The 12,128-nt window shown below is 39.9% G+C and overlaps 1 protein-coding gene across 2 annotated transcripts in view; it reads right to left on the bottom strand.

Moving 5' to 3' along the window:
- CRACR2A (calcium release activated channel regulator 2A) overlaps nt 1-12,128 on the bottom strand; it is a 60,729-nt gene that overhangs the window by 30,825 nt on the left and 17,776 nt on the right. For both annotated transcript variants that reach the window (XM_037390095.1, XM_037390096.1), the window contains exons 4-6: nt 8,367-8,535; nt 6,656-6,802; nt 570-660 (exon numbers count right to left, since the gene is read on the bottom strand). In XM_037390095.1, the coding sequence (XP_037245992.1) occupies nt 570-660; nt 6,656-6,802; nt 8,367-8,535 (407 nt within the window). The remainder of the gene's footprint in view (nt 1-569; nt 661-6,655; nt 6,803-8,366; nt 8,536-12,128) is intronic.

Genomic DNA, 12,128 nt, shown 5'->3' with positions numbered 1-12,128 from the left:
CTATGAAAGCGGTGAGGAGATTTAAAGGACACTTTGTAAGAAAAGGAAAATCATTGTCAGTTGCCTTGGAAGCACCATGGCAGTGACAAAAGAAACTGACCTATGTTTATTTTGCAAACAGCTGCAGTGGTTTCAGAAACTACCATCACTTGATTTATCTCTTGTTGCTCTTCTGTGACAACTTCCCCCTCCCCAAAAGCAGAGACTGCAGAACTCAACAGGATTAGCAATGTTCTGAACAACCTCCAAGACCATTTTTTCCTAATTGTGACCAGAAGTTCGACCTATAGCAGCATCGATAATACAATGAGGCTGTAGTTCTACTGCATGCCAACCACTGAGCAGAGGGCATCAGTGCTCCTCTCATCCCCCAGGTCACTTTGAAGTTCATCACTGCAGGGTGAAGCTGCAGAATGTGGATCAGTACAAAAGGAGCAGGGACATAAACTATGTGTTTTCTTATTCTGTTGTGAAACACATTTTGTGGGCCTTCACTTCACACCCAGAGTGAGTATAAAACCACTGGTACTGGGAGCAGAATCCATGCCCACAATAACAGACACACTCACTTTCAAGAGAAACTGCTCTTTCTCCTTTTTGATTTGCTGTTCCATTTCCTCATAGAGATGCTGAATTTCTTCATCATAAGCAGCAATCTTCCTAATAAGAGATAAAAGTATACTGAGTGGGTCTTTGTAGCATTACTGCAAATCATGGGTCACATTATGAACTAAGTGCCACATTCCTGCCTTAACAGAAGACTCCAGAGAATGTTCTAGGATTAAGAAAATAGTAATTTTTGTGCAGGAAAGGTCACAGATTCATTTTTTATTTATTTCTCATGGAAGTAAGGCTTCAACAGCTCAGAGGCTAATAAAGCTACACATCTAAAGCAGCTGTCCATTATGCAACTTTAACAACTACTAAATCTTAAGTGTAAGGAACAGAGAGCTTCCTAGTGACAATACCAGTAATACCAGAGTGTAAGTTTGCCAGTTAAAAGTATTTTCACTGCAACTTCATTTTTTTTTTTTTACTGTGGAACTGCATTGTTTACCATTCCATAGCATTAAATGAGGTACTTCTATCATGTCGAAGACATTTTAGCTACAACGGACTCCTTGAAAACCCTTCCTGAAAGCTGCCTTACTGCCTCTCTAACAGCTTTGCTGAAACAAATTTGAAAAGCCCAGCTGAGGAACAGAAATAAATACGCTGCGTACAAGTGTATCTGTAGGAAAAAAGAAGGACCTAAAAAGCTCCCTTTTTCCAACAGAACATTGCAATTAATAGCACTGTGTTTCGATACATGAAGGATTACATTTAAATGCTTTAGTTTGGGCAGAAAAACTGTTGAAAGGGAACAAGGCAGCATTTGTTCTGCTACTATTCTATTCTCATTAATCCAGAAACTAAAAAGCAAAACTTACCTTTGCATCAAACTCAGGGGACATCCTAGAAAGATTTTTAATAAAGATTAACAGGGCTTTTATATGACACTACTGCGTATCCCCCCACATTCATCTTTCTAGAGCTGCTCCTTGAACAATCTGCAGAATGCATCTGTTACAAATAAAGTACATAATCTCCTACAGCATTCACATCAGTAAGAGCAAGACAAGGAACATACAGTAGGAAAAAAAGCTGTTAATTTTGTAATCTGGGTATCTTTTTTTTTACCTAATTCTCTACAGATTCTATGTTTCCATTTATTAAAGGCCTGATTCTCTCTTCTTAGTTAAAGTCAAGCAAATTGGAAAGAAATTTCAGAAGATTTACCTAAGCTACAGAGAGTGAGAAAGAACAGAAACAAGAGTTTCTTTCCCCCTTTCAAACACCAGAAGACTTGACATCACCATCTTGCATTTTCAGTCACAGGTAAAAAATAAGGGGAGGAAAGCATTTTCTCAGGACTTAAAGCAGTAATAAACAAATACCAAGCTACACCAATCTGAGGAAATCGATCGCTGCCGTTTAGATTTTTGTGAATCTAGGCCCAGACAAGGGCCACTTCATGTAACTGCAATGCTTCAAATAGAGAGTGCCAGAAAATCTAGAAGCCCTTTTTGCTACACTACTGCTCCCATTGTAAAGTCAGGTCATGTTCTGATCTCCGATTTTATTTTCTTAAAACTAAAAAAATGCTTCATAAGAAATTAGCACTCATCAATGGAACAAAATTACACAAATTTATAAAGATTTAACAATTATTTAGATAGGTATGGCAGAGACGGTAATATTGTATTTTAAAATACTGTATTCATACAATATAATATCATTTTGATTGGGGCTAGACTGACTGTGTACTGAAAACCTCTGTAACTTCGCACAGGCAGAACGGCAGAACACCTTGCACAGTAGTCAGCATTTCTATGGGACTCATATTTTCTTTGCTTCTGTGTAACATGGAAAATAACTTCAGTCCCGCACTATTAAGCTGCTGATTTAGGTATTTCTTTCCTCTTATGTGAGGCAAAGGATACAGTAGCACCATCAAGACCACATCCAGGAGGTACCTCTGGATGTAGAAATCTTTTTTGTTTGCCTGGCACGTAAGCACATGACGTTTTTGAATATTCCCCAAGCATTTCATTCATGGCTTACCATCGTAACTCTGATTGAATTAAGCAGAGGTAAAGTAATATCCTGTTAAAATCAAAAGTGTAACACAATTGTAAGTAACATAACTAACAATCAGCAGAAAAAATAACCCAAGACATTAGATGGCAAGTATTCCCCACATGCAATCAGGGGAAAATAATTAAAGACATAAGGGCATATCATTGTTATGTGAAAAATGAAAAATGTTATAATTAAAATCTCTGTTCCCTGGGATCATACCATCCAGTTGCACTCAACACATAATTGTGTAATTTCAGCAATATTTGATAACATGATCTTTCTCTTTCCAGTAATGCTGTTGGAACAAGCACACGGAGAAGAAAGGGAGACAGTGCTGTTGTTGAGCACATTAACCAAAACGGAATGTAACGTGAGTTCACCAAGTTCAGATCATGAGTTCAGGATCAGCACACTCACAAGGCTTTAATTTCTGCCTGCAATGTGAATTGTTTGGGTTTCACAATTGCTGTTCATGCAGTTTGTTGTAATGGTTCTTCCTTCCCCATAAAAAAATACAGTGACTTGCACACTTTGTGCACTGATGTCGTGAGATGTTGATTCTCCTTCCACCAAAGGTGGGCTCCGACACTGTCCCATGCTAAGCCAAATGAGAAGTCAGTTCATCCTTCCCTTCCTGTTTACTCTTGTTTATCTCCTCTGTTTAGAACTCTGTTGTTTGAAACACAGGCCACCTTTTTTACTAGGTTTGTCTTTCAAACGCAAAGCACAGCAGCAGACAGAGCTAATGGCAGTTGCAGATTTTATCTGCTATTAGAAGAAAAAGGTCTCTTTCTCATCTGTTTTAAGCTTACTTCCTATTAGTCTTTATAAATACTTCTTGGTTCTACTGCTAGGGATTTAAAGAATAACAGCTCCTTGTTCAGCCTGATCAGTGGTCTCATGGTTACTTGTAAAGGTCTATCGTATCTCACTCCAGCCTTTACCTCCTCACTCAAGAGACCCTTCCTTTTAAAAATAGCTCTCCCAGAACAGCCATTCCATTCCTTTAACTACGAAGTTGCCATTCTCTGTGCCTTTCTTCATTCCACTACATTCTTCTTGTGGTGCAGAAACCAGAACTTTATTCAGTACTCAAGACGTAAGCACAACAAGATTCTATGTAGCGGCAAACCCATGTTTTGTCATGTTCTCAGTACCCTTCCTGATCACACATTGCATTTTACTGGGGGGTTTTGGTGCCATTGCACCCTGAACTGATGATTTCAGGAAGTTCTCTGCAATGACCGCAAGGGCTTTCTCAGGAGTTTTAACTGCCCATTCCAAGCCCAGGATCACATTAGCGTGACTTATATTATTGTATCTCCCTGACATTTACCTAAAATGAAGTTCATCTACTGCTTTTTTGCACTCAATATATCAACCTATTTAAAAAACACCACTGCTAAATTTAAGAAACCATCTAATTTTAAATTAGCACTTAAAGTTAAATACTAATATACTCTGGCAAACAAAAACTGTATTCACTGTATAGATGCCGAAAGCAAAATGGATTAATGTATAAAGCTACTAGTTCACACTTGCAGCGCAGAGCTTAGCTATTGCTGACAGCACCAGACCAGATATATATACAGTATTTGGTTTGATACATTACTGTAGTAAAAGTCTCTCACTTTTGTTTAAATGAGAAGAAATAAAGAAGTAAATGACTATTTTTAAAAGGAGAGGGTTTACATCTCATATTTTCATCTTGCCTTGAAATCTACAAGTACAGGCAACAGCCCATAATCAATTCCTTTATGATGATAAACACCAGTGAGGAAAAGAACACCAGTTCTGGGACAAAAATGTGGCCATTTGCTTTGTTTTCCTTAAAGTGTATTCAGTTCTATGTAAAAATTCATCAGCACTATTTTGGTGGTTGTTCTACTGAACCAAAATTACAGATCACCTAAAAGGAGAAACATGCCCACGATTATATTGGCACAGAGTATGTCTGATGCGCTGACAGACCTCTTCCATGAGCACATCAGAAAAAATATTTGATATCTTGTTAGGAATCTTTGTTGAAACTCTTTAACCAAGGGATCACAGTCCTAAGTTTTGTTTCTTCTCCAACAGTCATCTTAACTGCTTAAAATAAAATTTAAAACTGAGGTGAGGTTAGTATCTGACAAAATCAGAGCGGGTCATTTTACCTGAAATACTAAAGCACATGTTTACTATGAGAAAAAATTATGTCCTGTTACTAATAAAACCAGTCACACTCTAAGTGCACGCAGTGCCATAATTTACACGTTCAGAGGACAAAAATACTAGTATCTGTAAGAAGGTCAGCAGTAGACAGTACAATATGCAAATCTCTTTTTCAAGGCTATTTAAAAGTTATCAACATTTTTTCCTAGGCAAAAAACCCCTTACCTGGCATCGAGAAGTTTTCTTTAAATATACACACTCATATATATATACACATACATACTACATATAAATAAAAATTCACAGTGAAATCAACCCTATGCCTTTGAGTAACACCCAACAGAGTACCACAGATTTCCTCTATGTGGGATCATGCTGCATGTTATACTATGTATTATAAACTTATAACTCGCCAGTGAGGAGGAGGAGATCTCCATCTGGAAAAACTCAAGGTCTAAGCTGATGACTGGAGGTAAAAGAGCTAGGGTCTTGCCATGGATATTAAATGGACTTTGAAAACCTCATGCTAGTATCTAAAGGATCTATGATCCATGATGAGTGAGCAAATGAACACAATCGGGTAGCAAACTTCAATCCAGCTGAACCAGCCAGCTAGTAGGAGATGACCCACACCTGGAAAGACCCAAGGTCTGATTCAAAGAATGGGTAAGGGTCCCAGGGTACAGACAGGGACATTGGATAGTTTACCACTCCTGGTAAACAGGATGGGAGAAGCAGAATCAGGCTGTCATCCTTCGTATTTGTGGGAATGCTGCTTGTGCTTAGGTGGGTGCCAGCAGAGGTGCTGCTTTCTAATCAGTATCAGTCTACACGGTCCCCCATGTGTGGTGCATCTGCATGGGTGTGTATTGAGAACATACATTCAGCCTCACTACTGTCTGGACCTACAAATGGGAACAGCAGCAGCATACTGCATCTATCGAACCAGGACAGGAAACCCCTGGGTCTCTAGACTACAGGCTTCAGATGCATGAATGAAAATATGCATGTGTGAAAGCTCCAGAAGAAAAGACAAAAAATAGGTATAGAAATATGAAATTTAGAAGAAACAGAAGGTTGACAGCATAGACTGGGATGGCATAAAGATCCCAGCACATGCAGGAGGCTTCTCAGGGCATCCACGTTAGAAAAAAAGGAACAACTTAAGACAAAAGCACAGCCTACATCCAGGAAAGGAGAAAAAAATCTGAGAGTAGACTGCATGATTGCCTAGTGACTCACAGAGGCAAGTCAGGAAGGCAAGATGAAAGACCACATTCATTCTCAACTTCCAAAGGATGATCTGTTAATTTTTAGTTCCAATATATTTGTTTCTATATATACACGATACGTTTTTATATATAAAACCAATATAGATTGTTTACTATACTTCATATGTTTGTTCTCTCTATATATTTATTAACTTACACTTTCATTGGTATCAGTGCTTTGTGCTGCTTTAACATCTTAAACCTCTCATTTCTCTGGCCAGTTAATCCAGATTTACAGCTTTTCTGCATGCAATGTTCAAGAAGCATGCAGACAATTTACCAGATTTACTGATAAACCTGACTGTCCCCTGTAATCAAACTGATTAACTAGAAGTGAAATCCTTAATATTGTCTTAAAACTACAGTGCAATGATAGACATCTGAAAAATAATTTCAGTCAACAAAACCTGTTAACTAGAAAAGCCAGTTCAGCATTATGAATAATTGTAATGGTACTCTTCACGACTAATAATATTTTACATTACAGGAAGTCTTGTGATTATAGTCCTCAGTTCTTCACTGAAATACCTTGTTTATTTCAAACATACAAACAGTAGATAAGACAGTTGTAAAAATATACAAACAGTCCAACAAAGTGAAATACTAACTTTTTTAGAGCGCATTCCAACTGGTTCTTCTCATTATCTGCTTCTTGGAGCTGGGAAAAAATTCTGACCAGGAACTCTTCAAAATTAGAGAGTAAATGAGGTTCATCTTTCCTCAGCTGCAACCAAAGTTGCTTCACATCACTCTCACTGAAAGAAGAGATCATAAAGGATTCATCAAGTGAGAACATTTCTCAGGCTGCAATAAATGTTCACAGCATCCTAGTGGATGGAGGCTTCAGGGCATCACTGATTAACACAAAGCTTATTAAAAACAAGGACTATTTAGGCAGTGACAGATTTGAAAAGGATGAGGTGGGTGGGGAAATGATGGAAACTGCATTTATTCAAAAACCACATCATAAAGTTTGGCCATGCATGACTGCAGAGAATCACAGGAACTATTTGCTTAGTGGGTGCCTTGCCAGGCACTTCATCTAAACAGGAATGGATAAGAAAGGAGACAGATGAGATACTTCTGTAGAAGTGACAGGGTGGTACAGCGTAAAGACGTTCCCACAAAACTAGTGGGGAGGGGGCAATGGGAAAGCTAATCAAAAACACTTCCTCATGAGAAATGAGTATGAATGTTTCCTAAATTAGTTCGACAAGTTAAAAAATTGCATTTGTACTGTTGTTTTTCATTTTCAACCCACTTTCATTCCACAGTGGGACTGCTACAAAAATCAGAACAGGACATCTTGAAAATTTTGATTTAAAGATTTACCAAGAGAATGTTTTGTTTCCAAATCTGTTCAGCAGATACTGGGAAAAAAAAGATGTTCCACTGTGAATGATAATTCTTTTGTAACTTTGCCAAAATTCTCCTGAACAACTTTTGTTTGCTTCGTTGTGACTCATCTTCTCTTCCATGTGCATTGTAAGCCTGAACCTAGCCAGCAAAGAGCACTGTATTTAAAGGACAAAATGAGGGTAAGGATAGCAAAAGTAGGTAATAAAAATTTCTTCATAATGAAAGCGTTTCAGAATAACTGACAATCAACTCTAACAGGCAGTCAGGTGAAGAGAAGCACTGATGAGCACTTCTATTTCATGGTAAGGATCACTGATGCGTTTCTTAAACTTTCCCGCTACCTGTCCAGATTCTGTCCCATTCTGCCCTGGGGTTTTTTTGATCTAGAATATTCATTGTGACTGACCAACAAATGTCAGGCCAACACACAAGAAGCTCTTAAAGCAGCTTTTGGGTTCTGTTGTTTCAAAGTGAGTCATTCTGGTACTGGAAGACAAACAGATTGCTCTGTTATCAGAGCAATCACAACTTGCAATTATGTAGGGAAGGAAAAAAGGGCAGAAAAAGGGGAGAAAACATTTCCTACGGTTAACTGATGCACTTTAAACACAGCCCTTGCCAAAAAAAAGCAGTCATCATGCACTGATCACACTTGATTGAAATCAGTGGCATCTGTGAGTTACATGCTAGTCATTATCTATGTTCAAAACCCACGGTACGTCAGGGCGTTAATGACATAGCCTTCCTATTGCACAAACATGTTTCACGTGCCTGGAGTACAATAGCTTTGCTCTTGGAAATTTTGGTTGAATGCCATTCTATCATATCTGACAACCAAGAAAATTAATTTTTAAAGAGCAGTGTTAGTTCTCATCATTCACCTTGGATTCCATTAAAATCAAACCCAGAGCTGAATCATGAAAGATCATACAATCTATTACTATTGCTGCGAAGACTCACTCATCCAAAACCTTTTTAGCTCCAAGCCGATCCATCAGATTTGAGAACTGGAATTCTTCATCCCCATCATCACTCATGGTCTCTTCACATTTGAGTGGGCAGGCTGTTTCACCTTCTGATTGCTGGATAATCTCATTATTCAAAGCAATCTGCCCCAAAAGAAACTGGCCTAAAAGTTAGAAATTACACGCATTAGTATTCTCAGAACTTACTGTAAGAAGCAATGTCAAAGAGCAACATACTAAAGATCAAATTTTACAGTAAATATAATTTGTGAAGTAAACACCTACACTTGTTTGCAAGAAAAGGGAGTATACTGAAACAACAAAAGCATGAGGCATAGCAAGAGGATCCCTGAGTTCTATGCCCGATTTTGTCCCCAGTTTAATGTCTAAGCTTCAGTACATCACTCACCTCAAAATTCACAAAGATACTGAAAAAATTCAGAGCTTCATAAACAAAAGGTAAAAACTGCAGCAACATGCACTTTGTAAGTGTTGCAGCCTTATTTCCCGATATGCTTAAACAGAAGGTAGGAATCTAAAATAGTCACAGTAGTAATACTAATAAAACGTACTTCCTCTTTTAACATTCTTTTTAGCGCATGACCAAAGGCACACCTCAAATTCCTGTATAAACTGCATATAGAAAGCTACATTAACACTCATTTCCCTCCATTTGACTCACATGCATTTTAATTCTTCCAAATTTGACCCTACAGCAGTTTCTTCCATCTATTTAGAATATTTCTATTATTAACAGAAAGACTGGATCATGGACACATGGTGGGATGGCTCCCACGACTGGAGTGTTGCAATGGAGGAATACAAGCTCTTGAGGAAGGACAGGAAAGGAAGATGAAGAGAGGGAGTTGCCCTCTACGTGGGGGAGCAGCTGCAATGCATGGAGCTCCGCGTGGGGATAGAAGAGGAGCTGATGGAGACCTTATGTGCTAGGATCGAAGACAGGGCAGGCAAAGGGGACAGTATAGCAGGTGTCTGCTATGGGCCACCTGACCAGGAAGAACAAGTGGATGAAGCCTTCTACAGGCAACAGAAACAGCCTCATGTTCGCAGGCCCTAGTCCTCATGAGGGACTTCAAGTATCCTGATATCTGTTGGAGAGACAACACTGTATGACATAAGCACACCAGGAGGTTCCTGGAGTACCTGGATGATAACTTCCTCCTCCAAGTAACAGAGGAGCCAATGAGGAGAGGTGCTTCTGCTGGACCTCCACCAACAAGTAGGGCTTTGTTGGGGATGTGAAAATAAAAGAAAGCCTTGGCTGCAGTGACCATGGCAGATGTCACTGTCAGGCCACTCTTGATAATATTAGATTGATCATGGTGACTGGGAGACGTGCCAGAAGACTGGAGGAAAGCAAATGTCACTCCAATCTTCAAGAAGAGCAAGAAAGAGGACCCAGGGAACCACAGTCAGCCTAACCCTGATCCCTGGAAATATGATGGAGCACCTAATCCTAGAAACCATTTCCAGGCACATTAAGGATAAGAAAATCAGGAGTGGTGAATCCATGCTAAGGGAAGTCACGCTTGACCAACTTGATAAACTTCTATGATGAACTGACTGGCCTGGTAGATGAGGGAAGAGCAGTGGATATCATCTACCTGGACTTCAGTAAGGCCTCCCACAAAATCCTTACAGAGAAGCTGTTAATGTACAGGCTGGACGAGCATTTGAGGTGGGCAGAAAAGGGGCTGAATGGCCAGGCCCAGAGGGTAGCGATCAGTGGTGCAAAGTCTAGCTGGAGACCAGTGACTAGCATGGACCCCAGGGATCAATCCTGGACCCAGTTTGACTTAAAATTTTCATTAGTGACCTGGATGGTGGGGCAGAGTGCACCCTTAGCAAGTTTGCTGACAACACCAAACTGGGAGTAGCTGATACACCAGAGGGTTGAGCAGTCATCCAGAGGGACCCCAACAGTCTGGAGAAATGGACTGACAGGAACCTCATGAAGTCTGAGAAGGAGCAGTGCCAAGTCCTGTACCTGAGGAGGAACAACCCCACGCACCAATATGTGCTGAGGGCAATCCAACTGCAGAGTGGAAGAAAAGGACTTGGGAATCCTGGTGGACACCAGGCTGAACAGGACCCAGCAGTGTGCCCTTGCTGCAAAGAAGGTTCATGGTGTCCTTGGCCACATTAGACAGAGTATTGGCAGCAGGTTGAGGAAAGTGATCCTTCTGCTGTATTCAACACTGGGGAGGCCACACCTGGGGTTCTGTGTCCAATTGTGGGTTCCTCAGCACAACAGAGACATGGACACACTGGCGAGAGTTCAACAACGGGGCACACAGATGATTAAGGGGCTGAAGCATCTCTCCTATGACAAAAGGCTGAGAGGGTTGGGACTGCTTAGCCTAGAGAAGAGCAGACTCGGGGATATATAATATATATAAATAGCTGAAGGGAGGTTGCAAAAAGGATGGAGCCAGGCTCTTTTCTGTGGTGCTCAGTGACAGGACCAGAGGCAATGGGCACAAACTGCAACACAGGAGGTTCCACCTGAACATCACGAAATACATTTCCACTGTGAGGGTAACCAAGCACTGGCACTGGCTACTCAAGGAAGTTGTGGAGTCTCCCTCCACAGAGATACTGAAAAGGCATCTGGACATAGCCCTGGGCAACTGGCTTGAGGTGGCACTTCTTGAGCAGGGGTGTTGGACCAGACTGCCACCAGAGGTCCATTCCCATCTCAACAATTCTGCGATTCAGGTATTCCTGGCTATTGGACACCACATCATAGTCATGAGAGATTTTTATGAAAGTCATGACATCCTCAATTTTTCACTAGCCAACAACATATGTTACTTTGTATTTGCTCTCATAAGTGTTGAGAACACTACAGGTAAACTGATTATAATAACCAGAGATTGACAAGTGAGTTGATTCAGTTTAAACATGATGCTAAGCAAGAATAGACATTACAGAAGTCAACTGGTCTCAAGGGTTCAAGCAAATTAACAAACAGGTGAAGCTTGAAACTATCTTAGAATCAAAAGTGCAGAACTATCTGAACTCATATCTCAAAGTGGGAAGGTGTGGAGGCAACACCTGTAGAAGAGATCTGACTATATCCGATCTGGCTTCAGATCTGACTATCAATATTGACCTCAAAAAAAAAAAAAAAAGGTAAGCTAAGATCCTACAGTGAATATAATGACCAAAAAAAGAAAGCTACAACTTGGACATAAAAAGGGGGTGTGTATATATAGACAACAAAAGACAAAAATACTGAAACCTGCAAAGAATACTAAAACAAACAGCTATATGCTTTTTAGCTACATCCATAAAAAGGAAGGCAGTGAGGATGCAGAACTGAAACTGCCACATGAATAATCAATGTGCTCAGTTAGGGAAGATCAGATGCATTCCATCAAACTCTAAATGTGCCAGCTATTTTATTTCAACATCTGCAAATCAGAATTTTTAAGGATTCTAGGCAAAAGGGGTATTGTGATTTTCTGCAGAGGATTTCTGCAGAGGAACTTGGGTTATATTCTAACTTTTAGTACAGAAGTTGCCGTAAACCCAAGGAAACGGGAATTATTTTATCAACTCTGTCTTGCATTTTTTCCCCTCATAGCACCCAGCAGAGCATGTTGACAACAGAAACAATAGAATATGTTGCAAAGAGAGATTACAGTAAATTTCCACTTGCCACCATTTAGAAATATGAACAGGATTCTCCCATACTAAGTGGTGCAGTACAAGTTTTATTCAGATACTACTC

This window comes from Falco rusticolus, chromosome 5, assembly GCF_015220075.1.
Source record: "Falco rusticolus isolate bFalRus1 chromosome 5, bFalRus1.pri, whole genome shotgun sequence".
Taxonomy (NCBI): domain Eukaryota; kingdom Metazoa; phylum Chordata; class Aves; order Falconiformes; family Falconidae; genus Falco; species Falco rusticolus.
The sequence above is the reverse complement of the archived record's forward strand: the minus strand, read 5'-3'. Positions and strand labels throughout refer to the sequence as shown.